Genomic DNA, 26,723 nt, shown 5'->3' with positions numbered 1-26,723 from the left:
TGAGAATTTTGGGGGGTGGGGGAGAAGGGTAGCGGTGGCGGGCAGAAAATAATATCTCACCAGCATTGTTATTTGATTTTTTTTTAATCGCTTTGGTTGATCTGTACAAAGTTGTTGAAAAATATACAAATTGTACATTGTGTCACCCCCACTGAGTGCTGAACAGGTTGTGTTATCCCCCCACCCGATTGTCTCCCCGCTCCCGAAATATTAACAAGACAGTTTTAGCCCAAATATATTCATCTCCAAAGCCCAGGAATTACATTTGTTTCTATCCAACCTCCCCCCCCCCCCAATGTTATTGGCTGATCTCTGCCCTCCCACTTCAGTTTAACTGATGAAATGATTCGGGGAGGTGTTTCCTGACGGAAACTTAGAGCAGAGTGAGTGGCAGATTTAGCAAAGTCCAAGAGAGATGCTATCAAAGAAGACGGGGACTAGTGAGGAAGAGGAAGGCATTGGTGGAAAGGCAGGGAATTTGGGAAGAGATGGTAAATAAGGCATCTGCTCTGCGTCCAGAAGGTCCCAGGTTTCAACCCCCCCCCCGTGACATCGCCAGGAAGGGCTGGGAAAAGATTCCCTGCCTGGACAGCCCCTGCCAATCAGAGTGGACATCACAGAGGAAGCACAGAGAGAGAGAGGCATGATGGGAAATTCACTGGGCCGACAACACTTAGGCTTGGGTCACACACATCTCTGCCTGTGCTGAGTTGGGGGGGGGGTCCATCAAGTGCCCTGATAAACCAGGATGCTGAGGGTTAGGAACAGGCAAAGAGCCTCGCCCGTTTCTGGGATCCACCCTGGAAAACCTGAGCTGGGCTTAACATCCCAGGGAAAACTGATGGTCCATCCAGGAACAGCATCCTTAGGTGCCTGAAGGACACCTGGCGAGCCTAGTGCGGAAAGGGGAGGGAGGGGTCAGCACCAACAACCACCCCTGCACTGCCAGAGGGCAGAGCGGGGTCCCTGGGGGGGGGGGAAACACGTGGGGTTCAGCACAGGGTGGGGGCCCTTGACTTAAATAGGATCAATATAAAAATACGTTCTTGCTAGGGTCTGGTGGCAAAGCGTTGAATTTCGCGTCGGCCAGAGGCGCCTGGCACTGTGGCCCCCTGAGGGACACTCTGGGGACAGGTGTGACACAGGTGGACCTCAACAGGCAGGGTCCGCCTTCCACGAAGAACGGGAGCCTCTAGTCGTCATCGTCATCATCGTCGTCATCGTCATCATCGTCATCGTCGTCGTCGTCTTCCGTGTTGATCTCTCCTTCCAGCACATCCTCAATCCAGTCTTCCAACTCCTCTGTGGATGGCAGGTCATCCTCGTCGTCCATCTCCAGCCATATGCTGTCAGCCTGGGGGGGGGGGGGATGTAAAATTCAGGTGGAGATCATCCTATTGATTTGTGATGTTCTGAAGGAGCGTCTCCACCCCCATCATTCAACCCGGACACTGAGGTCCAGATCCGAGGGCCTTCTGACGGTTCCCTCATTGCGAGAAGCAAAGTTACAGGGAACCAGGCAGAGGGCCTTCTTGGTGGTGGCACCCGCCCTGCGGAACGCCCTCCCACCATATGTCAAAGAGATAAACAACTACCAGACTTTTAGAAGACATCTGAAGGCAGCCCTGTATAGGGAAGGTTTTAATGTGTGACATTTTAGTGTATTTTTTGTCTTTCTTGGAAGCCGCCCAGAGTGGCTGGGGTACAAATTAATAATACTAATAATAATAATAATAATAATAATAAGTGCAGGTTAAATACTTTACATTTACAGTGGTTCTCAAATGCCTTGATACTCATACAACTTGGAACACTGTAAACCTGGAAGTAAGAGAACTTTTTTCGGAAGCCGATCATGCTCCATTTTGAGTGTTACGCTTCCGATTTGAGTGCCACACTTCCATTTTGAATGATACGCTGAGGTCTGTCTGTTTCTGCGATTTATTTTGCGTTTTTGTTTCTGCGGCTCTTTTTGTTTGTTTCTGTGACTGTGTGGAACCCAGTTCAGCTACTGATTGATTGATTGATTGTGTGACTGCAGTACATTGTTTATTGCTTTCATTTTATGGATCAATGGTCTTGTTCAATAGTAAAATCCATGTTAAATTGCTGTTTTAGGGAGGTTGTTTTTAAAAGTCTGGAACAGATTAATCCATTTTGCATTACTTTCTATGGGAAAGAATGCCTTCGTTTTGGAACGCTTTGGTTTTGGAACGGACTTCCGGAACGGATTAAGTTTGAGAACCAAGGTACCACTGTATCTGTTCTGAATATAAAAAAGGACATAGGATATAGTGAAGGATATTTTTTGGGGGTAAAATGTGTATGACATTTTGATTACCCCACCCCCACCCCTGAGCTTTCCCAAGACTGTGAAAAAATTCATAGATTCGCAGAACTATAGAGTTGCAAAGCACCCCATGGGGCCATCTAGTCCAACCCCCAGCATTGCAGGAATCACAAAACTCTTTGTGTTTGATTCATCCCTGGGTTCAAGGGAACACACAGTAGGTGACTGAGATGGCTCAAGGGCTCTTTCTCAGATAACATTTCCCCCATAACTTCCCACCCACTGCCTACATGGACATCTTGACCCCCTCGCTGTCTATAACAGAGCTATCTGAAAGAAGGGGAGAGGGCTTGAAGGCAGGAACCTTAAAATGTTGCTTCATTGTGAATTGGGGATTTTATTTTGTGAGGGTTTCCAGAAACAGGGGGTGTCCATAGCTTGTTTGCCATAAAGGTAAAGGGACCCCTGACCATTAGGTCCAGTCATGGCCGACTCTGGGGTTGCGGCACTCATCTCACTTTACTGGCCAAGGGAGCCGGCGTATAACTTCTGGGTCATGTGACCAGCAGGACTAAGCCGCTTCTGGCGAACCAGAGCAGCGCACGAAAACACCGTTTACCTTCCTGCCAGAGCGGTACCTATTTATCTACTTGCACTTGCTTTCGAACTGCTAGGTGGGCAGGAGCAGGGACCGAGCAACGGGAGCTCACCTCGGCGCGGGGATTCAAACCGCCCACCTTCTGATCGGCAAGTCCTAGGCTCTGTGGTTTAACCCACAGCGCCACCTGCGTCCCTCTTGTTTGCCATACAACTGCTGAATTTCCCACCTGGGAATTCAGAAACACTTCCCTACAAATTCTACAAAGGCGTTGTTCTCAAGAGGCATGTGCACCCAGTTTCAGCTTCGCAACAGTGGCAGAGGTGCCCGCCTCTCCTGTGCCTGTGGTCACTTACGTCCGTTACGTTGACGACGCCAATCTGAGGCCTGGACAGGTCAATGTCGAAAGTCTTCTCCCAGTAGGGGATCAGCTGAGAGAGAGAAAGAGGGAACAGGGAATGAGGGTCCACAAAGACTTCCAGGCATGCGCAGCGTCCGATTTTGTGGAGGGTGAGTGGGGACACAAAGTGGTTGTGGGGACACCAGCCATTGATAGTGGCTTTCTTCCAAGAAATGGGTCTAATCCAACTTAGGGGGGCGTTGGTGGCGGCCATAGCAGCAAGAACAAGCCATGGTGTCCTTGACAGCCACCCCCCCACCCCCGCTAAAGAGCACAATTGCCTGTTCACCAGTGGAAAGTCTTCGGGGTCGATCCAGATGATACTGAGGTCTGGGTTGTCTGTGTTGTCTTGGGCAACGTCCTTCAGGATTTCCAGGAACTCATAACCATCTGTGGGCAGAAAGTGTTGAGGAGAGAGGGAGGTTGTGGGATGTGAAACGCAAGAGCAGTCAAGTACAACCTTCCTAGAGTGAACATGTTTACACATGGGGAGGAATGTTTGTCCAGGCAGCAGGTCAACTTCCTGTTTCCTTCTGGGCTGGGACAGACTTCCTCTGCATGTGACTAGAGGTGGGTGTGGCCTCACCTGTGCAGGTAACGACAAAAGCACAGGGCAGGGCAGCCATCTCTCTCTCTATGACTACATGTGTTGAAGAAGCAACATCTGCTTAGCCAAAGATGCTTCCAGCCAAGAGAGGACAGAGAGACTGTCTCCTTATGAGATAGTTTCCAGGCGTATGTGTTACTTTTCTAAGCTAAGTCTGCCTTCTGGGATCCGATCGTGAACAGAATGTGAGTGAGTAAACTCTTTTTATACTTTTATAGAAGACTGTGTCGTGTCTTATCTTTTATGAGGGAATAAGGGGAAAATACCAGAACAGTTATTCTAGAGGCTTTAGTCAGCCTCAGCAAATGCATCCGCTGTGAGTTTAAAAGGGGGAATGTTACTCTGCTAAATTGTGAACTTGTTAACACAAGTTGGAAAGGCTATAGTCAAACAATATATCCTCTCCTGCATTCCTGAACATTCCCACAGAGGTCTGTCAGTGTTCACCAGCTTTCCTGTGCCAAGGCCTCCTCCCACAAATCAAGGCCCACCCCATCCCTCTCCTGCCCTTCCTAAACAGAGTCACCATTTCAACCCAGTTTCATGGCTCCTCCCTCCCCACGAGGCATCCATGGGGCTCCAGTATGATAACAGAGAGACGGCAGGAATCAAAAGAGTCTCATGGCAAAATCTGCCCCAGTTACGGGCAGGAGAATCGCTTGATAGATTTTATCAAACTTCTCCATCAAAATCATTTCCTCTCTAGGAAGGCTGCTGCGGTTTCCACATCCATGCCACGGGCTTAGAGTACTCTTTCGCCACATGACAAGGCTTTTTGGGGGAAGCCATGATGTTAAAGTGGAATAAGAGTGCTTTAAATTCAGGGTGTGGGACGAGTGCTCCCTTTGTACTCACAGCAAGCTAAAGTTTTGTGTTTCTGGAGATGCAGAAGGCAAGACCCATTGCTGGTTCAGCTGCTCTGTTAAAGGAACCCAAAGGCTAACCTTTTTAATTATCCTGTTTTGAGGGACTGTAGTGTAAGCCAGGGAAAACTTGGTTGGCTACTGGCAAATATAAATATATTATCTCTGTATTGTAGCTCTGGAATGTGGGCAAACACTCTCTGCTGAGGATGTCTGTCAAGGGTAAGACGACAATCAGCTTCTATACTATTTTAATTCTGTTCCAGACAGCACAATGGAGCATGAACTCTCTTAGTTCTTCCTCAGTTTCTTTCAATTGCTAGTTTGGATGTGTTTTTATTATATGTTTTGAATGCCCCCTTCTGATGTAATATTAACACGTTCCTTTCCTGGTTTTTTAGTTACTGTAGATGTGGAAAGATGGGGAAATAACCATTGGGGAAGAGAATGGAGACTGCAGGCAAGCCCGCCTCCCCCCCCCCCCCCCCGTGGCCATGAAGCTCATATCTCAGTTCTTTGTAGGGGCAACTCACCGGGGTCGTCTTCCTCTGCAAAAGCGACAATATGGATGCCATCTATATCATCCTCCTGCAGGGACAGAGGGAGACGGATATATATATATATATGTTACTCACTAGCAGGGGATGTAAGAAAGCATAGCTTTCTGTTCTGCCTTGTTTCAAGAGTCAATGTGGTGTGGAGGTTAGAGGACCTGGGAGATCAGAGTTCAAATCCCGACTAGGACTTGAAGCTCTGTTCCCGTATTTGCCGGACCAATTTCCACCAAACATTCGCAATTTCAGCTCCCGTTTTTGTTTATGTCAGAATTCTCCCAGCTTGTGGCGTCTGTCTTACCACTGGTAAAGACACTGACCACAAGGCCCCATGGCAACTCCCCTATGCAATTCCTGCTGCAAGGAACGCAGGTTGTGCAGGAGCATGCAGAGGAATCGGTGACATCCCAGGCACTAGCCACTCGGTGCTCTTCACAGTGACTCTCAAGTGCAGCTCTCCTTCGCGGAAAAACTCCTTGGTGAAGGGCACTTTCCCACAACAACAGGGAGATTTTTCGAGGGACACGTCTGCAACTTGATGACGACCTTCCGGAAGGTTTGGTCACCTACGTCCGTAGGGCGAAGGGAGAGCTGGAACGAATGTCCATGAGTTCAGAACAAAAGGAAGTTGGTCATTTTCAGCTGGCCAACACAGCAGTATCAGTTTGCACAAAGTTGCTGCTTTTGTGCTGTTTGCACCAGGGTGAATTATTTATGGTGAGGCCGCTTGGTGAATAGCTGGGTGGGGTGGCCAGGTATACGTTTTTCTGAATGAACGAGGCTGCGGGCAACTCGCTTACAATGGCCTCAAGATCACCGTGTTTTATCAATGCACCTTGGTGGTGTAGCGGCGGAAGAAAGGCAAACACACAGAGAAAACAAAAGTCACAAAAATACAGAGACATCTTGGTATTTCTCAGTTTCCAGCTCATTAAACAAATAGCATGGGGCCATACGATGAGATCATTAAAATCATCATAAAATTACAAAACCAAATAAAGTTCGGTATTTGTACTGGCTGGGGGAATTAGTGGTCAATTTCCCCTTGAAAATATACCATATTTTTCGCCCCATAGGACGCACCGGCCCATAGGACGCACCTAGTTTTTTGGGGGGGAAATAAAGGGAAAAAAATTATTTCCCCCACGGTGCAGGGCGGGGGCGGGGGAAGCCCGAGCTTCCCCCAACCCTAGCCCCCAGAACAGGCTGCTATCTGCAAGCTGACTTCGTGCGGCTCTCCCACGGCTAGCGGAGCGCTGCGCGAAGCCCGAAGCTTGGGGCGCGTTGAGCTCAGCGTGCCCCAAGCTTCTGGGTGCAGGCAAGCTCTCCGCTAGCCGTGGGAGAGCTGCGTCTCCCACGGCTAGCGGATAGCTTCCTGAAGCCTGGAGAGCGAGAGGGGTCAGTGCGCACCGACCCCTTCACTCTCCAGGTTTCAGCAAAAGCCTGCATTCGCCCTATAGGACGCACACACATTTCCCCTTCATTTTTGGAGGGGGGAAAGTGCATCCTATAGGGCGAAAAATACAGTATTCTCTGAATTGCCCCCTGTCCGTTTTCTCACCTGTGGGGGAGTTAGGCAGCTGGTGGAATACTGAATCACTCATACGTCTTGCTCAATTCCACCCAACTCCTTAACAGAAAAACAGTTCTGTTTATACTTGTGAGCAGACATTGTTAGAAAGATCTTGGCCACAGGGAAGGGCATTGCTGCATGATATAAATGCTGTCTGAAACCCTCACATTATTTCTGCTTCCAGCTAAGGGGGGGGGGGTGAGGAGCATCAGCAACACATCTGCAGAAGCACTCCAGGAAACCCGAAACTCCAAAATCCAGGGACAGGTTTGGAGGCAGAGAATTCCAGAGGCTTTCCTCTTTCTCCCTCCCCCCCCCCCCGGGGTTCCCCTAGACGTACCCAAGTCTCATACATGCTTTCTGGCTGGAGCTTCCTCAGTGTGGGCCTGTAAGACAAGAGGGGCAGAAGAAAGAGTTTGAGGAAGAGGGGGAAACACACACAAACTTCTTCAAGGCTCCTGGTACTAATGATCTTCAGTGGAGCTTCTGTTGAAATCCTGTAAGATCCCCTCCAACGCTGCCTTGCAAAATCCTGTTAATCATCAGAAGGAACCATCAGATCCTCATCTTTCAGTTAACCCAATCTGCAGATGTCAGCAAAAATCCTGGGGCTGTGAGTGGGTGGAGAAGACCTTTGCCGGACCGGAAAGCTGTTTGGTTAGGCTATGCATGCGAGTTTGGAGAAGACCAAAAATGAGCCATGGGAGGGGAGAGAAGAAGCCACAACTCAGCGGTTATATAGGGACACGGGTGGCGCTGTGGTCTAAACCACCAAGTCTCTTGGGCTTGCCGATCGGAAGGTCGGCGGTTCAAATCCCCGCGACGGGGTGAGCTCCCATTGCTCAGTCCCTGCTCCTGCCAACCTAGCAGTTCGAAAGAATGCCAAAGTGCAAGTAGATCAATAGGTACCGCTCCGGCAGGAAGGTAAACGGCGTTTCCGTGCGCTGCTCTGGTTCGCCAGAAGCGGCTTAGTCATGCTGGCCACATGACCCGGAAGCTGTACGCCGGCTCCCTCGGCCAATAAAGCGAGATGAGCGTCGCAACCCCAGAGTCGGCCACGACTGGACCTAATGGTCAGGGGTCCCTTTACCTTTTAAGGAGTCTCAAAGCGGCTAACATTCTCCTTTCCCTTCCTCCCCCACAACAAACACACTGTGAGGTGAGTGAGGCTGAGAGACTTCAGAGAAGTGTGACTGGCCCAAGGTCACCCAGCAGCTGCAGGTGGAGGAGCGGAGACACGAACCCGGTTCACCAGATTACGAGTCCACCGCTCTTAACCACTACACCACACTGGCGAGTGAAGACAGGGACAGGTGGGGGATAAAGATGTACATCATTTGCAAGGGTTGAAGGAGACCCCCAGTGCCTCCTATTGGCTGAGATATTGCAGCAGAGGTGGACAGGGGAGGGGTGCTAAGGAGGCAGCAGCAACAGCAGCGGCAGCCACTGCATCCCTTGGAGACTGGATCTGCTGCCCCAGTGGATTCTGCTGCCTGAGGCGCTTGCCTCAACTTGCCTCATGGGTGGGCCAGCACGGGTAAAATTAATGCATCACAGGGGGTTGGACTAGAAATTTCAGGGGGCAGCAAACTTTTTTTTGGGGGGGGGGGACGGACCACTGTCCCTCAGACCTTGTGGGGGGGCCAGACTATATTTTGAAAAAAATAATAAAAATGAACGCATTCCTATGCCCCACAAATAACCCAGTGATGCATTTTAAATAAAAGGGTACATTCTACTCATGTGAAAACACACTGATTCCTGGACCATCCGCAGACCGGATTTAGAAGGCGATTGGGCCAGATCCGCCCCCTGGGCCTTAGTTTGCTGACCCATGGACTAGATGACCATCAGGGTCCCTCCCTACAATTCTATGGTTTTATACATGGCCTGGAGGAAGTGGATGGAGGGGAGAGCCAGTCTAGTGTAGTGGTTAAGAGCGGTAGACTTGTAATCTGGGGAACCGGGTTCGCGTCTCTGCTCCTCCACATGCAGAGGAGTCACACTTGGGCCAGTCACGCTTCTCTGAAGTCTCTCAGCCCCACTCACCTCACAGAGTGTTTGTTGTGGGGGAGGAAGGGAAAGGAGAATGTGAGCCGCTGTGAGACTCCTTAAAGGGAGTGAAAGGCGGGATATCAAATCCAAACTCTTCTCTTCTTCTTCTGCAACCCCCCACCCATAACACCAGTGCTGGGGGGGTGGGGCATCCAATCAAGCTGAGTGTCAGAAGACTCAGAACTGATAAAAGAAAAGTCCTTCTTCATGCTGCACATAGTTAACCTGTGGAACTCCCTGCCACAACGCCCAGAAATCTGGATGGCTTTAAAAGAGGAGGAGACAAATTTATGGAGGAGGAGACGATTTGTGGCTCCAAGCCAGGATGGCTGTACTCTGCCTCCTCAGTCAGAGGCAGAGATACTTCTGAGCACAAGTTGCTGGGGGGGGGGGGAGTTGATCTTGTGTTCGAGTCCTGCTTACGGATTTCCCTTTAGGGCATCTATTCGGCCACTGTGGGAACAGGAGTCTGGACCCGATGAGCCCCCTTTGGCCTGATCCAGCCGCCAGCCTCTCCTTATATTCTCACCAAAGACCCCATACCCGCAAAACGTGCTTTTAAAACGCGTTTGGGTGTGTGCGCAGCCTTAGAAGCCTGAGCAAATCCTTTTGACGCAGGTAGCCAAGGGGGAGTCAGTTTGGGGTCAGAGCGAGGTTCAGGGATAATGCCAAGGATGAGAGCCGGAGAAGCATCGCTGTGCAAAACAGGCCTAATCCGGTCCCGTGAGCGAATCGCAAAGGCCAGGCTGCCATAGCAACCGCACAGCCCCTCGTCGGCCCGATGTTAGAAGCAGCTGGATGGAGATGCCATGGGGGGGGGCGGGGGGAGTGCCTGAGAAACAGGGGCACGAAGCGCATCAACAGCACCCCCAAAATGAGGAGGGGGAAAGGGGTGCAGGGCCTCCTTCCCCCAAAAGCGAGGGACACCACCCCGCTCCCCTCCCCAGGACAGAGAAGGGCATTTATGCCACAAAATGCGCCCTGTTTGTGCCAGGGCTGAGGTCCCCTGGGAGGAGAGGGATTGGGGTTAGGAAACCTCCCGGTTAATCCCAGCGGATTAGGGTCAGCGGAAACATCTGCAGCAGAGCAGAGGAGAGCTTGGGTGGGGGGTAGGCCTCCCCATAAGCGCCCTGGCGGCGGTGAGGGTGGCAGTTGGGGGGAAGAGAGGGGATGATTTGAGAGGGGATTTTTCTCCTAGGTCTTTGGCATGCATGGGCTTCTGAAACATCCCCAGGGCGACTGGTTGCCATTTTGCCTCATTCCCCGTTCGCCCCCCCCCGGGGGGGCTATTCCTCTGGCACAATTGCAGGGTGGAGGATGTGGAAGAGACCCCGAGGGTCGCGCAGTGCAGGGACCGCAGCTCAGGAACCTCCGCCGGGCGCCAGAGCTCCAGAAACCAGCTGGCTGTCCTCAAGGGACCCCCAGGACGCCGCCTCCCCGATGCTCCAGCTCCGCAGCCGGCCCAGCCGTCTTCTCCACATATAAACGGGAAGGACTCCTACCATACAGGTCCCTTCCATTCCCGAAAGCATCTCCAAGTAAGGACTGGGACTGGCCCCCTCCCCGCCTGACTGCTGCTGCCAGCCAGTGTTGACGGCAAGAGGCCTGCCTGGGGGATGCTTGTGATGGACAGCAATGCCATCTTTTGCGCCCCCCCCCCCCGCCCAACGGAACGCATCTCTCCCTCCCCCGCCCCCCAGCCCCTGTTTGCAAAGACTTCTCCGTTTGGGGCTTGGAATCTCAGCCAATAAATGTGCCGTTGCCATGGCAGCAGGAGAAGGACTTTGGTGTTGCTGCTGCCATGGCAACGGATGACTCTCCTCCCCATCCACAGCAGTCAACCGGGAGACGGAGCAAGAATTGCCCGTTTCAGTGGGGAGTGTGTGTGTGTGTGTGTGTGTGTGTGTGTGTGTGTGTTTATTTGTGTGTGTGTGTCTCTGTCTAGAGCCAGGAAAGCTGGGGGGGGCCCTCCCCCTCCTCCAATTCCCCCCTCCCCCCTCCTCCAATTCCCCCCTCCCCCCTCCTCAATTTCTCTTCACCTCTTGTGCTCCTCCAAAAACTGGACAATTTCTTCCTCGCTGTTGGGTTTGTCTGGGATCGTGACCGGTTCCTCCATGAAAGGCTCATAGTAATCGATCTCGTTCAGTTTCAGGGACAACTTCTTTGCAACCTGCAATGGGGAGAAAGAGAGAAATGGAGTCCTAGAATTGCAGAGGGACCCCCAGCGGTCATCTAGCCCAACCCTCTGCAACGCAGGAATCAGTTTCTCAGGTGCGTTGGCTGCTCCTGTTGGGAAACTTGCAATCCGCCCCCCTCCTAACTTCTCATGCCACAATGCCCCCCCCCCGCTGCAACTTGCAAGCTTCCTTCCGACACAAGGAGCACATCCTTTGCTGCCCTACTGTCTGCAAAAGCGAGGTGGTGTTTGTGGCCAGCTACGTACCTTGCTGTCAAAGGTGGCATAGAAATCGATGTAGGGGTGAAACTCCTCCGCCGCGTCTTCGTAGGCCTTGAAATCTGGAAAGGGGGAGATAATGGGATCAGCAGCGCCTTGTTTTCTGGGGTGGCAAAGGCCGAAAGGCTGCTGGGTGTGTGTGTGAGTGAGGGGATCCTGCCTGCCTTGGGCTGATATTATTATTAATATCTACGATCAGAACATAAGAAGATCAGGCCATTGGAGCATCATAGAGTTGGGACCCCAGGGGTCCTCTATTCCAGCCCCTTCAATCACCCCTCTACCCCAGCATCCTGTTTTCATAGTAGCCAAATACCCCTAAGAACCTGGGAGTGGGGTTACCTGTGGGGGGAGCTAAGAGCCAATAGGGTGGGGGCATCACTGGAGGTATAAATGACTCTCAGACTTTGGAAGCTGGTCTCACAGGACCTGGTCCATCCATTTTGCAAATTAAATCATTTGAATCGGGTTTTGAATAAATGTGAAATGGATTGCTGAATTTTGCAGAGTTTTTCAACCTTTTTGAGTCCACAGTTTCCTTAACCAACTGCCTTCTTTCTGCAGCACCCCTGGGGGGCTCAGGAGCCCAGTTAGCTCCCCCCTTGCCTGCAGAGCTGGCAGCCCCTCACCCTTTTCTGGTAGTCAGGTAGTCATTTTTCTCTTTGACATCTGGTGGGAGGGCGTTCCACAGGGCGGGCGCCACTACCGAGAAGGCCCTCTGCCTGGTTCCCTGTAACCTTGCTTCTCGCACTGAGGGAACTGCCAGAAGGCCCTTGGGAGATGGACCCTGGTCTCCGGGCAGAACGATGGGGGTGGAGAAGCTCCTTCATGTATACTGGGCCAAGGCGGTTTGCAGAATAGCGGTTTGCATGTCCCACTAAGGCAGTGGTTTTAAGCAGTGTGCCGTGCTACCCTGGGGTGCCTTGAATGGTGGTCAGGGGTGCCGGAGGCAACATTGACCTCTGTCCCTCTTTCTTTCCTTCCCTCTCTCCTCTGACACAACTACCAGACTTTTAGAAGACATCTGTAGGCAGCCCTGTTCAGGGAAGTTTTTAATGTGTGACCAACAAAGATGAAAAATACATTAAAATATGTATTTTTCATCTTTGTTGGAAGCCACCCAGAGTGGCTGGGGAAACCCAGCCAGATGGGCGGGGTACAAATAATAAATTATTATTATTATGAATAATGCTTCTTATAGGGTAGTGGCAGGGAATTGGGGTGAGTTTATAGGACATTGTGTGTGTGTGGGGGGGGGGGTTCCCCCAAAGACTTGGGAACCCCTGGACCAGGCAGTCCTTGAAGCATCCTAGACCCAAACTTTCAATAAATGCAAGAACCTTGTGCCCTCCCAGTTCTCAAGTCCTGCAATTGCCTGTCCCCATCAGCCGCCCAGCCGCAGAGCTTTGCCCCCAGACCAGGCCCTCCAGCGCAGCCCCTCCATCCTGGTTTCCTGAAAGAGGATCTGCGTCCCCACACCAGGCTTTCAACCCAGGCGAGAGAGCGGCCGCTTCTCCCTCTCCGCCGAGCCGTGATGGGTCACAGGGCTGACATGTTAAGCTGGTTTAATGCGGGTGTCAGTTGGTCGTGGGGCTTCCGGCCCCGAAGCAGGGACTGGCGGGAGACGGGGGGGGGGGGGGCTGACAGGAGCTGTCTGGGAGCACAAGAGGCATCAGCGCAAATCTGCAAACTTTTAACTCCGGGCTGCGTTCTGTTTCTTAAAAAAGCACCCGCGCAGCAAGGCGGCAGATGCACAGCACTGCGTGTCTCATCTGGGGCTGTGTCTCTCCCGGAGAAAAGCCACAGCTGCAGAACCAACATAAGGATAGATCTGTAATGGTGGAGTAGTCCCTCCAGGAGCAGGAGCAGTCTACCTTGGAGCAGTGGAAAGGACTCCCTCGGAAGGCGGCAGAATCTCCTTCACTCCTTTAAGCAGCAGACCCTCCCAGTCTCCCTATTTTCCAGGGACATCCCTGGTTTAGAGAAACCATCCCAGTTTCTGATTTGATCCTGGAATGCCCTCCTTTTCCTTAAAAGGTAAAGGGACCCCTGACCATTAGGTCCAGTCGTGGCAGACTCTGGGCTTGTGGCACTCATCTCGCTTTACTGGCTGAGGGAGCCGGCGTACAGCTTCCGGGTCATATGGCCAGCAGGACTAAGCCGCTTCTGGTGAACCAGAACAGCGCACGGAAACGCCATTTACCTTCCCGCCGGAGTGGTACCTATTTATCTACAGTGGTACCTTGGGTTAAGTACTTAATTCATTCCTGAGGTCCGTTCTTAACTTTAAACTGTTCTTAACCTGAAGCACCACTTTAGGTAATGGGGCCTCCTCCTGCCGCCGCCGCACGATTTCTGTTCTCATCCAGAAGCAAAGTTCTTAACCTGAAGCACTATTTCTGGGTTAGCAGAGTCTGTAACCTGAAGTGTATGTAACCTGAAGCATATGTAACCTGAAGCGTATGTAACCCGAGGTACCACTGTACTTGCACTTCACCTTCCCGCCGGAGCAGTGCCTATTTATCTACTTGCACTTTGACGTGCTTTCGAACTGCTAGGTGGGCAGGAGCAGGGATCGAGCAACGGGAGCTCAAACCCATCGCGGGGATTCGAACTGCCAACCTTCTGACTTGCAAGTCCTAGGCTCTGTGGTTTAACCCACAGCGCCACCCGCGTTCCCTACTTTTCCTTAGGCTGTCCCTATTTTCATTGGAAAAATGTTGGAGGGTATTGTATGATATCCCTATTTTCACTGGTGCGTATGGAGTTATCCAACCCCCGAGCCGTCTGAACACAATCCTGTATAGGGAAGTTTTTTAAATGCTTAATTGTGTTTTTATATACAGTGGTACCTCAGGTTACAGACGCTTCCTCTGCATGTGACTAGAGGTGGGCGTGGCCTCACCTGTGCAGGTAACGACAAAAGCACAGGGCAGGGCAGCCATCTCTCTCTCTTTGCATCGAAGAAGCAACATCTGCTTAGCCAAAGATGCTCTCTTGGGACAAAGGGACTGTCTCCTTATGAGATAGTTTCCAGGTATATGTTACTTTTCTAAGCTAAGTCTGCCTTCTGGGATCCGATTGTGAACAGAATGTGAGTGAGTAAACTCTTTTTATACTTTTATAGAAGGCTGTGCCGTGTCTTATCTTTTATGAGGTAATAAGGGGGAAATACCAGAACAGTTATTCTAGAGGCTTTAGTCAGCCTCAGCAAACGCATCCGCTGTGAGTTTAAAAGGGGGAATGTTACTCTGCTAAATTGTGAACTTGTTAACACAAGTTGGAAAGGCTATAATCAAACAATATATCCTCTCCTGCATCCCTGAACATTCCCACATGTTTGTGTTTGGGGGAGGGGATGTGTTTCAGCAGAGCCTCTTGGGGGGCCAGCACCCCCCTTCCCATTGGCCCAAAGAGGCACCTACGTTCCGAGTCTTCGTTCTTGAAGTAGCCGATCAGTTTGGGCTCGTCTTCAACATTCTCAAACGCCTCAAGCTCATGTTCCCCTTCAATGAACTCCACTGGGTCTTCCATCACCTGGAGAGATAGAGAGAAGGAGAAAGGGAAGGATCAGGGCGTTGGTATCACAGCACCAAAATCACAGAATCATAGTTGGAAGGGACCTCCACAGGTCATCTAGTCCAGCCCCTGCGGTGCAGGAATCACAGCCAAAGAAGCCCTGAGAGGTGGCCGTTCAAACTCTGTTTAGAAACCTCCAATGAAGGAGAACCCACCAACTTTCAAGGTCGTAAAATCATGGAATTGCAGAGTTGGAAGGGACACCCAGGGTCATCTAGTCCAACCCGCTGTATTGAAAGAAAGCCAACGACCTTCCAAGGCTGCTATTTGCACTGTTCATCAGACCAGAGCATTTTTTCTCCAACAAGCCAAGTGCTGTGGCTTTAGCAAGGGAGCAAGGGAAGCAGGTCTCCTTAGCAAGGCTGTTCCCCAACAATTTCAGAACCTGGCTAGTTCCTACAGGAAGGGTGGACTTGTTCAGCCATCAGGCTGTTTAAGGCTTTGCAGTGGGGTGGGGCTCAAGGGCCGCATTCCTTCATTACCAACCCTCCAGGGGCCAGGGGCTTGGAGGCCAAACTGTGCAGAGCCACGGAGTTACGTTCCAGCCACGCAAAGGATTCTAGGGTTCCGTCCACACACAAACACGCCTTTCTGCCCCTGACCCAGGCGAGCAGGACTCCCTGGCCCCCCTAGGCGTCGACAGGCAGGGGGCATTTGAGCCAATATGGGCAGGTTGTGGGGCAAAGTGCGGCAAGAGGAGGCCCAGGACTCACATCGAGGATGAACTCCACCAAAGTGTCGGCAGAAAACTCCCCGTCGTACTCGATGATTTCATCATCCTTGAACACATACACACTGTCTTCTTCCCCCAGGCCTGCACAGGGGAGACAGACATAGAATCACAGAACTGTTGCTTGAGAAGGGACCCCCAACGGTCATCTAGCCCAACCCCCCGCTGTAAGGTATGTGGGGCAGAGGAAAGAAAAAGAGAGAGGAGCTGGAGGACAAGGGGGCTTATTTCACCCTTGAATATACCACGGGGACACATACTTTAGGCCACTCTTTGCCCACCGGGCACCCTCCAAAACTTCTAAACTACAATTCCCATCAGCTCAGGGGCTTGGGGTAATCTTTGGTAATATGGCGCCCTTGAGCGGGGTCTAGATTTGCCGCCCCAAAATGGATCTTCTCAATTTTGGATCATCTCAGTTTTGTTTTCCCTTGGCTTGGTGCCCTGTGCTGGGGAAAACTGTGCCATAAATCAGGCGCTGATGGGAGTTGTAGTCCAAAACATCTGCAGGACGCCACCTTGGCAGAGGCTGCTTGAGGCTGAGAGCCGCCTCTGGGTCAGGGACTCATCTCTCTCATTCCACAAAGCACCCGAGCATCTCAGTGGAGATAGAATCCTGTTTATATGAATGGCTCAAGGTGTTCTGCAGGGATCTCTGAGCTTCTACCGCCCCCTGGTGGTTGGCACACCACTGACACTTCACAGGAACCTCCCTTCTCCTGCCAGCCAGACCCTTGGCTCCTTTCGCTCAGTACTGCTTACACTGCCTGGCAGCAGCTCCTGGGGTTTCCAGGCAGGCATTCTTCCCCAGCACCACTCGGAGATGTCCCTGGGGACGGAACATGGCACCTTCTGCATGCAAGGCAGAAATCGTCCACGTGCTGAGCCTTTAAAACCAAAGCCAAGTTTCCAGGCCTCATGGTTTTGAAGAAAAGGTTGATTTAAATAGGAAGCTGCCTTGATTCTCAGAGGTATAGCTGCCCAGCTCAGGACTGTCTGCACGGACCAGGGATTTCTACCTGGAGATGCTGTTCAGAATTGAACCCAGGATGTTCTACATGCAGAACAGCTGCTCTAGCACTGAGCTATGGCTCTTCCTTCTTCCCTCCTTTCTCCCCCCTGGTTGTCCAGCCTGTTGCTGATGTTCTTCCACTCTGGAACGTGTAGAAATGGCGACCCTCATGGACAGGGTTACCAGGCGTCCCTGTTCCTGGGGACAGTCCCCAGATTTGCGAATAAGTCCCTGGACAAATTGCATCCCCGGAATGTCCCCGGATTTCATCTAATGTCCCCGGGAAATGCAGCAGCAGCGGCAGTCTCAGCAGCCCGGAGCAGGTGGCTCTGGCTGGCTTCAGGAGCTGCTCAGAAGTCCCCATATGACGGTGGTGCAGGGGCTCTAAGACGCAGCTTCCGGGCTGCCTCCACCTTCCCTGACCCAGCAACTCAGCTGGGAAGGGAGGCTTCATGCTGCCTATCGGAGCAGCCTCCCAACTCCTACTTGCGTGCAAGCAGGAGCGGGCAGGGGTCTCTCAGTTGTGAAGGGAGGCTTCACAGGAGGGGGCAGGGATCTCTCAGCTGCGAAGGGAGGCCTTACAGGAGGCATCAGGGGTCTCTCAGTTAGGCAACGGGAAGCCTCCCTTCCCAGCTGCCTCCTGCTTGCACAAAAGTAGAAGTTGGGATGGGGCTGCTCCAAAAGGCAGTGTGAAGCCTCGCTTCCCAGCTGAGGGATCCCCTTGCCCTCCTGCTTGCACGCAAGTAGAAGTTGAGATGGGGCTACTCTGAAAGGCAGTTAATTAATTAAAGTGTCCTAGGATTAATTGAGGGACATGGGTGCCACTGTGGGTTAAATCACAGAGCCTAGGACCTGCCAATCAGAAGGTCGGCAGTTCAAATCCCCGCGACGGGGTGAGCTCCCGTTGCTTGGTCCCTGCTCCTGCCAACCTAGCAGTTTGAAAGCACACCAGTGCAAGTAGATAAATAGGTACCGCTCCAGCAGGAAGGTAAATGGCGTTTCCGTGCGCTGCTCTGGTTCGCCAGAAGCGGCTTAGTCCTGCTGGCCACATGACCCGGAAGCTGTACGCCGGCTCCCTTGGCCAATAAAGCGAGATGAGCGCCGCAACCCCAGAGTCAGCCACGACTGGACCTAATGGTCAGGGGTCCCTTTATCTTAGGATTCATTGAAAAAATCTGGTAGCCTTACTCCTGGAGGGAAAGGTAGCTGGATGCCCTTTTGGTCCACAGCAAACCTCCCTCCACCCAGCCCAAAACCTCACCCTGTTTTCCAGCAGCGCCTTGCAGCCCACCCTCCCTGCCCCAGGAGGTATTGCCAGCCCCCCTTCTGCTCCCTGCCGGGCACTTACCTAATTTCTTGGCCACTGCGGCATCCTTCTCTGCGTCCACCAGGCCAAACCCCACACCTTTATCCTCCAGGACTTGGGCTGCTAACTAGGAGAAAGAGTCAGCAGGAGGGCAGGCAGATGAAGAGAGAGAGAAAGAGAGAGAAGAGGGAGAAGATGGGAATGAACAAGCGCCTGGGTGTTGGCTTTTTGCAGAAAAAACTTGCCACCTCTTTGGATTTTTGTCTTCATTGCAAGCTGTGGAAGGTGCTGCTTTCCAGAGGCTCTAAATCTGTCCTCTTGGTCCCATGAACTCTTTCCCAAAAATCCCCCAAACCTATGCTTTAAAAGGAGCCGTTTGCACAAGCCGGAAGGTAAACAGAATAGAATTCAAGACAATAAATTGAACATTTATTCAAAATCCCGGGCCGCAAGGTGGTTAGATTGGTCTCGACTAGGGCCAGGGCCTTTTCAGCGCTGCCCCCGACTTGGTGGAACGCTCTGTCCCAAGGGACCAGGGCCCTGCGGGACTTGACATCTTTCCACAGGGCCTGCAAGACAGAGCTGTTCCGCCTGGCCTTTGGTCTGGACTCAGTCTGACCCTTATGTTTCCCTCCCCTTATACTCTTGATCTATGGGCTACTTTTAAAATGAGGCTGCATTTTAAATTGCATTTTAATCTGCATTTTAAATTGGTTCCCCCCCTCTTTCCCCCCTATTATGTTTTTACTGTGATTTTATTGGTGTTAGCCACCTTGAGCAATTAAAGCTTTTTAGCGAATTCAACAAAATCGATGTACTTGATGCAGTGACACCACTTTCTCAAAGTTCGAGAGTTGCTCATAATTTCTGAAAAGGGGAAAGGTTGGGGCCTTTGCTGTGAAACTAGGCAGGGCACCCTTCCCGCAAATGGGTCGGCCTTGTCAAGTCCACCTTCCTCAGGGAGCTTAAGCTCTCAGCAGGCAGGTTCTGGGGCTCAGGGAGGTCTGGCAATCGCATAGCACTTGACTTGGAAGCCTCACGGGCTGGCCCAGATGTGTGTTTTGGCTGGAGGGGCTGGTTACTCAGGGGTGCACAAAACACACTCTGCACATGGTCAGAGGCATGGCGTGCTTGGGCATTGTCACATTATAGGGCTGTGGTGTGTGTGTGTGTGTGTGTGTGTGTGTGTGTAAGAAATCGCAAAAACTGAGCTAAGATGCTTTTTTTAAAAAGTTTGAATTTCCCCCTAAAATTAAAAAAGTTGCCCTCCATTCAAAATTTGGTTGTTCGGTTTCGACACCTGTTTTAAAAAGGAGAACAGGACTTTCCTTTCAGGCACAGTGTCCAGTGTCCTATATCCACTAACTAGCAATCAACTAGCGAAAAAATGAAAATAAGATAAAAATCTGCCAGGGTTTCAAGTGTTTCCAAACACTTAATTCCGTGGGAAGGCAGCTATCATCAAACACAAAATGCTGGATAGCGGATCCTGCGGAATATCAGCTCGGAAAGGTTGACAAATATTGAAGGCAGAAAGTGTTGGATCCCAGATGCATCCGCCCAAACAGAGAACATGTTGCAAATACTTGGCAGCTCAGAATCCAAAAGGGCAACCATGTAAAGAGCCTTATAGGGTTGGGGTTTGAGACTGGCGTCTTCTGCTTGGGGGCTTCCTGCAGACATCTAGGTGGCCACTGTGAGCACAGGATCAGGTCACTGGCCTGATCCAGCAGCCGGGTTCTTCTTAGGTTCTGATGGAGCCTCCAGGTTCAGATGCAGTCTACCTCAATTCCAAGGTTCTCTGGGGCATTTGGCCACTGTGAAGAGGACAGGAGGATGGGCTAGGAGGCCTCTCTTGGGCTGGATCCAGTAGGATGTCCCCTGTTTCTGAAACCCTGCAGAGCTGCTGCCAGCCGGTGTTGGCATCACTAAGCTTGATGGGCACAGGAAGCTACTTAGTGCCAAGTCAGACAACTGGATCCCTCCACCTAGCACTGGGCTTCAGGCAGAAAATGTCTTTGGCCAGCATTGGCTCCCTGAGACGTCTTTTGTATATCTGAAGTCCAGTATACCTGAAGGAGCACCTCCACCCCCATCGTTCTGCCCGGACACTGAGGTCCAGCTCTGAGGGCCTTCTGGCGGTTCCCTCATTGCGAGAAGTGAGGTTACAGGGAACCAGGCAGAGGGCCTTCTCGGTGGTGGCACCCGCCCTGTGGAACGCCCTCCCACCAGATGTCAAAGAGAAAAACAACTACTGGACTTTTAGAAGACATCTGAAGGCAGCCCTGTTCTGGGAAGCTTTTAATGTTTGATGCATTATGGTATTTTAATATTTGGTTGGAAGCCGCCCAGAGTGGCTGGGGAAGCCTAGTCAGATGGGCGGGGTATAAATAATAAATTATTATTATTATTATTATTATTAAAATATTAACTCAACTTTACCCTGCAGCAGAGCTACATGAAATCAAAGAATAGCCAGGAACAAACCGTGGAACCCAAACCAACAGATTCAAATTACAGGAAGGGGCTCAGCTTTAGGAGGAACTTTCTGTGGGTAAGAACATATTGACACTGGAAGGGTCTCTCTCAGAAGGGGGCGGACTCTGGAGGTGTCTAAGCAGGGCTTGCATTGCCATCTTTAGCTGTGATTCCCTCCTTGCACAGGGTTGGACTAGATGACCCTTGGGATCCCCATCTCTTGATCCCCGTCTCTTGAATACATCTGCCCTGTCCAGAGCCCAGGCAGAGGTGATCTGCCTCCGCCTTGCAGGCCTCGTTCTGGGAAACCTATTAAAGGTGACTCCAATAACCTGGCCGGAATGAATATCGCCCTTCTGCTCTGAAGGATAGTGCCAGGGAATGGAGAATATTTAGGGATGGAAGCAATGACGACATTCGGAAGCTGTCTTGGAATGTCTCTCTGTGGGGAGAAGGCTTCAAGGCAGGCAGGGGAGGAGAGGGCGTCCTTTTCCAAAGACCTGAGGAGCCCAGCTCAGCGTCTGAAGCTGCCGTGAGATCTGTGCACCTAGAGTGCGTTGAGACAGTCTGCCCACAGCATGCAGCTCCCATGGGAGGCTGCCCATAGGTGACCAGGCCAGGTTCAAGGGTCTTGTGTGAATTCATGAGGATACTTCAAGGACCACCTGATCCCTTGCATCCTTGGCCAATCACTGCGATTCTTGGGGGAGACTGTGACTCAGATGCACTGTGTGCGCTCCTAGAATCCTAGAATCGTATTCCAACCCCTTGCGGGAACCACAGCTAATTGTCTTTGTGGGCCTAAATTCTAGCCGAGGTCACACTGGCCCACTCTCCCTGTTGAACTTCTGGTTCTTAAAAAGGTAAAGGGACCCCTGACCGTTCGGTCCAGTCGTGACCGACTCTGGGGTTGCGGCGCTCATCTCGCTTTACTGGCCGAGGGAGCCGGCGTACAGCTTCCGGGTCATGTGGCCAGCATGACTAAGCCACTCTGGCGAATCAGAGCAGTGCACGGAAATGCCGTTCACCTTCCCGCCAGAGCGGTACCTATTGATCTACTTGCACTTTGACGTGCTTTCGAACTGCTAGGTTGGCAGGAGCAGGGACCGAGCAACGGGAGCTCACCCCATTGTGGGGATTCGAACCGCCGACCTTCTGATCGGCAAGCCCTAGGCTCTGTGGTTTAGACCACAGTGCCACCCACGTCCCTGATTCTTACTGACGACGTAAAAAGAATGAACTATGTCAAGCAATTTAACTGAAGCCTGATTTAATAATTTTAGCCAATTCCATTTCCCCTGGGTTCCATCCCTTGTACGCACTTAGATATTATTGCAATTAAGTAGTATATAATTTGTCAGATGGGATTAGGCATCGCCTCTGACTGCCACTCAATGCTCCTCTGTCTGGAGATGTCAGCCACAGGGATTTCCAGTGTCTGAGAGCCACGAAAGACCCACCTAGTCCCTGTTTGCCCCCCAAAGCTGCAATGAAGGGGAGTTAGATCTCTACTGCTCAGAATTCGCACTGTGTTCCTCCCTGGTGCCGCCTGGGGGCTGCTGCCTGTGTGTCCAGAAAGTCTCCTAACCATCACTCTCCTGTTTCTTTGCTCCATCGGGGACCTGTCTGAATCGGAGATGCCATCTGGTGTCAAAGGACAACGCTCACCTCGCCTCATCTCACAACCAGTGAGGTTCTGCAAGGTTGCTGCTTTTTTGCAGGGTTTAAAAAAACCCTTGAAATCTGGCCATGGATTAGACTGAGACAGAAGCGCTGGGCTTATACATTGAAGCACCTTTGGGAGAAGAAAAACCCCAGCCAGTACAATCCACGTCTAGCTGAAAGCCCTGTGGCCAAGACGATTATTTAGTGCATTTCTGGGGGCTGGAAGATGCTTTCGGTCCCTTCTGAATCTCCGATTCCATGAATTTAGACCCTTCCCTTCCTCCCCAGGCAGCCTAGAGAGGGAGGCCCTGTGTCCTGTCTTTGAAGGGCTGTGTGTCCAAGTCCCGTTTAAAGATAAAGGGACCCTAAGAAGAAGAGGGACAGCCGTGTGTGTGTGTGTTTCCCTTGATGTTGCTCCTCAACCCAGATCAGCAGTTGGACAGCAGCCTGGTCATCCCTGGGGTGAAGTGCATTGTCTCCCTATTAAAGTTTTAATAATAATAATAATAATAATAATAATAATAATAATAATAATAATAATAATTTATTATTTGTACCCTGCCCATCTGGCTGGGTTTCCCCAGCCACTCTGGGCAGCTTCCAAAAAAATATTAAAATACTGTAATGCATCAAACATTAAAAGCTTCCCTCAACAGGGCTGCCTTCAGATGTCTTCTAAAAGTCTGGTAGTTATTATTCTCTTTGACATCTGGTGGGAGGGCGTTCCACAGGGCGGGTGCCACCACCGAGAAGGCCCTCTGCCTGGTTCCCTGTAACTTGGCTTCTCGCAGGGAGGGAACCGCCAGAAGGCCCTCGGATCTGGACCTCAGCGTCCGGGCTGGACGGTGGGGGTGGAGATGCTCCTTCAGGTCTACTGGGCCTTTGAGGCCGTTGAGGGCTTTCAAGGTCAGCACCAACTTTGAATTGCGCTCAGAAACGTACTGGGAAGTCCTCCTTCAGGCAGCACAGAGTTAAACTGTGGAACTCCCTGCCACAGGAAGCCACCAACTTGAATGGCTTTAAAAGAGCAATGGAGGAATTCACGGAGGAGGAGAAGAGGGCCGTCGGTGGCTCCTGGTCTGCTCTCCACACTCAGAGGCAGCCCTGCTTCTGGATCCCAGCTGCTGGAAAACCACAGGAGGGGAGAGTTGCTCTTGCGCCCAGATCCTGCTTACAGATTTCCCTTTAAAGCACCTGGCTGACCACCAAGAGAAGAGGAGGCTGGACTGGATGGAGCCCTTTGGCCTGATCCAGCAGCCAGGCTCTTAAATTATAGCTACATTAGCATGTGCACATTGGATGCAAATCTGCGTAGTCTCTAGTCCTTTTTTGGGTGAGTGTGATGTCTTAAAGTAGCCACCCTTTTCACTTGGGGAGTACAAAACAGCACTAGGTGGGGCGCCGCCGGCGCTGCAGCTTGTCAGTTTGGGTTTCTATAACTTTTCCATTTTTCTCCTGTTTTAATTCCTGTTCCTCACATTTCCTCCTCAGTATGTCAGTTAAAAAATAAAATAAAAAGAATGCCTGAAAATTCATCCCCATTTCAGTGCGAATTTCTGCTGCACATTATTATTACTACTGTTATTATTATCATTATCCCACCTTTCCTCCAGAGAGCTCAAGGTGCTGTACATAGCCCTCCCCGCTCCATTTTATCCTCACAACAGCCCTGTGAGGTAGGTTCGGCCGAGAGACTGTGATTGGCCTAAGGTCTCCCAGGGAGCTTCCTGGCTAAGAGGGGATTTGAACCCTGCTCTCCCAGGTCTTCATCTAGCCCTTTGACCACTACACCACACTACCTCTCTGCGTTCCTTCCTCTGGTTTTTACCCCAGTCAATGTGGTTTTTCGCTGGAAAAAACCCTATCGCAAAATTCAGAGCAGAGCGAATTCCAACAGGACGCTTTCTTTTCAGGTTGTGAATTGGCAACTGAGAATTCAGTTGAGAAACCGAATTAAGATGTGCACCTAATTGAATTCCGCCTCTGTCTCTAAATGGCCCATTGTTGCAAAACTAAGCCAGACCCTTCCGATCCCTTCTGGCTTCACAGCAGGCCAGGTGGCCCCCAGTTTCCTGTTCCTAAGTGTCCCCACTTCTGACTGACCTCCTTTTCTCACCCCCTCCTTCCCTCCTGGGGCCACCCAACACCTCCCCCCCCGGCTAAGTTGCTGCGGTCTGAGGAATGCCAAAATGACGCTTCCCGAACGGAGAGCATCTCTGAAATGTGTCTCTTTCCCCCTCCTCCTTCCTTGGGGCCATTTTTAGAAAGTTCCAGTGACCTGCGCTGGCTGCGCCCCCTTCCCTGGACAGCCCTTGGCCCCCTCCCTGCTTTCCTGCCCCCCAGGCAAGATTCCTAAGGAAACTATTCCAAGGCTGCCTTTCTGGAGAGGAGGAGGAGGAGGTTCTTGCAGCCGTCCGAAGGCGCCAATTAAGGAGATGGCAATTTTAGCCCTGGCTGTTGCTCTCCTCTCTTGGGAGAGAAGCGCATGGCGCTCTGTCTGGGACAGGGAGACGCAGCCCTGAGCGGGCTCCTGCGGATCTGGGCCTGGGGGGAGGCAATCTCTTTCGCCTGGTTCTGCACCCCAGATTTGCACGGAGGCGCGATTGCGGCAGCGCACGTCAAGGACACGCTTGTGTATCGCACGTGAAGGTGTAGCCCTAAGCTTGGACCGGTTGCAGAGGGCAAACGGTCGTCAGGAAGGACTGCCTGAGCATTTCCATTTAAAACAATGAAACAGCACATAAATCTTATGAAATAATAATAATAATAAAGAGGTTTACTGCCCCTGCCTTCCATTCACAAGGCAGACACACAATGAATCAGATTTATGATTATATATTTATTGCATTTGCATCCTATATTTTTCTCTCCACGGAGCTCCAGGTGGCATGTGTGGTTCTCCCTCTTCCTCGTGGAATCCCCACAACAACAACCTTGCAAGGTGGTTCAGGCAGTGGAGTTCCACAGATTCCAGCATTACATCCCCAGCAACAATCAACCCAAAGATTTGGCCCAGCGCCCCCATTCATGGAGGGCACGAGGGACAACCCCTCTTTGCCCACTCCCCGATCTTCCACGACTCCTTCCACACATCCACACTCCTCCCCTGAGACGGATTCAGGGCAAGGATTAGATGAGGGGGGTTGCATCGCACCCATCATTGGGGTTTGGGGAGGGAACAGGTGTGGGGGCAGAGAGGAGAAGGCTAGGTTTCGTCATGGCAGAAATTCCCACAGAACACGGCAGGAATCAGAGGACTCAGCAAACCAGCTGAATGCCGTTGCTTTTGGGTAGCCTCCCCCACGATCTACAGCACGGACCCCCCCATGTGATACGCCTGGGACATCTGCCCCTTTGGCCCCCTCAGCCCCTGCACCGCCCAAGCCCTAGAAGTACAGAGATGGAATCACAGAGTTCTCCAAGCTCCTGAAATTCTTTGACCTCGCCCGTTCCCACAACCTGAGTTGCCTGCTGCCCTTCCTTGCTAAATGGCTGTTTGGGGACAAGAGTTTCCTGGGGGGGCACCTGTCCCCCCCTGCCGGCCGCCTCCCTCCATCACATCCCTGGTCGTTACCTCCAAGATCAGCTCCTCCAGCTCAAACTGCTTCTGGGATGCCTTGTCGTCCCCGATGGGCTCGTGGTACAGCAGAGCCAGGATCTCGTACTTCTTCAGGACGTTCTTGTAGTTCTTGGCATTGACGTTGATGACCCGGTCGATGCCGTCGTACTCGGGGAAATCCAGCCCGTCTTCGCCCCGGCCCAGCGGGCCAAAAGCGGCCAGCAGCAAGGCCACGAGGGCCACCCCAAGCCACTTCATCCTGCCTGACCTTCCTGGGAGAGGAAGCCCCAAACTGAAGGAGGAGAGAAGGAGACTGAATAGCGGAGATGTCCCTCTGGGCTCCCCGGTCCTTCGTCCTTCCCCCGGCAATGCAGAAAGTCAACCTGGCCCCTGGAAGACGGCTGCGGAAGGAGAGGTGGCCCTCTTCTCCTCCCTTCCTCCCCCTCTCCCACCTTTGCCTTTAAGGCGGCTGTCAGGGCAGGGGCTCCAGGGGGCAAGGACGTCTGGGTTCTTTGCTGACACAGGCAGGCAGCCCGGAGAGTTGGCTGAGGGGGGCCTGGCTCCGTCAGGGTGGTGACAACCTCTCCGAGGGGCGAGGGGCGTCAAAAGCAAAGGCAGGGACCAAGGGGCAGCCCATAAAAGCAGCCGGGAGGGGAGGTGCCCCGGAGATGGAGGGCTGTCTTATCCCCAGGCATTTGGCACTGCCCGCGAGAGACACCCCACCCCTCTGCTCCCTGCCTATATATGTCTATGGGAGATGGGGGGCCCCCCGCCCTGAACAACAGCCACCTGCATCCCGGGATGGGGAGCCTCCGAACCCTCACCTGCCCGACCGAACCACCTGCCTCTGGTTTATTACCAGGGCCTCACCTTGGCCAGGTCTCCCTCTCTCCAAGGCTGATATCTGACGGCCTTTCCTTATTGCCATATTAAGGAAGGGGGGGGCGACGGAGGGGAGGTATGTGAGGCCGGGTGGGAAGGCCTGGAGGCTTGGAGGAG

The 26,723-nt window shown here is 52.0% G+C and overlaps 1 protein-coding gene across 1 annotated transcript; it reads right to left on the bottom strand.

The window, feature by feature from the left end:
• Positions 1–142: 142 nt before the first annotated feature.
• CASQ1 (calsequestrin 1) lies at positions 143–26,420 on the bottom strand. Its single transcript, XM_028710431.2, has 11 exons — positions 25,740–26,420; positions 18,065–18,149; positions 15,688–15,788; positions 14,821–14,932; positions 11,384–11,457; positions 10,980–11,110; positions 7,226–7,271; positions 5,292–5,346; positions 3,578–3,678; positions 3,245–3,319; positions 143–1,354 (listed from the first exon to the last, which is right to left on the bottom strand). Exons 1-11 carry the CDS (start codon positions 25,980–25,982, stop codon positions 1,193–1,195), a joined length of 1,185 nt encoding a protein of 394 aa, XP_028566264.2. The 5' UTR covers positions 25,983–26,420; the 3' UTR covers positions 143–1,192.
• Positions 26,421–26,723: the final 303 nt, after the last annotated feature.

This window comes from Podarcis muralis, chromosome 16, assembly GCF_964188315.1.
Source record: "Podarcis muralis chromosome 16, rPodMur119.hap1.1, whole genome shotgun sequence".
Taxonomy (NCBI): domain Eukaryota; kingdom Metazoa; phylum Chordata; class Lepidosauria; order Squamata; family Lacertidae; genus Podarcis; species Podarcis muralis.
This window is presented reverse-complemented; position numbering and strand designations above follow the sequence as displayed.

Bases quoted from the DNA above. Each gene is read 5' to 3' on its own strand.
- CASQ1 (XM_028710431.2), bottom strand. From the start codon at position 25,982: ATGAAGTGGCTTGGGGTGGCCCTCGTGGCCTTGCTGCTGGCCGCTTTT. The intron at 3,679-5,291 runs GTGAGTTGCCCC...TTCTGCCCACAG, and splicing joins TGCAGAGGAAGACGACCCCG to ATGGTTATGAGTTCCTGGAA. The intron at 1,355-3,244 runs GTAAGTGACCAC...CCCCCCCCCCAG, and splicing joins GCGTCGTCAACGTAACGGAC to GCTGACAGCATATGGCTGGA.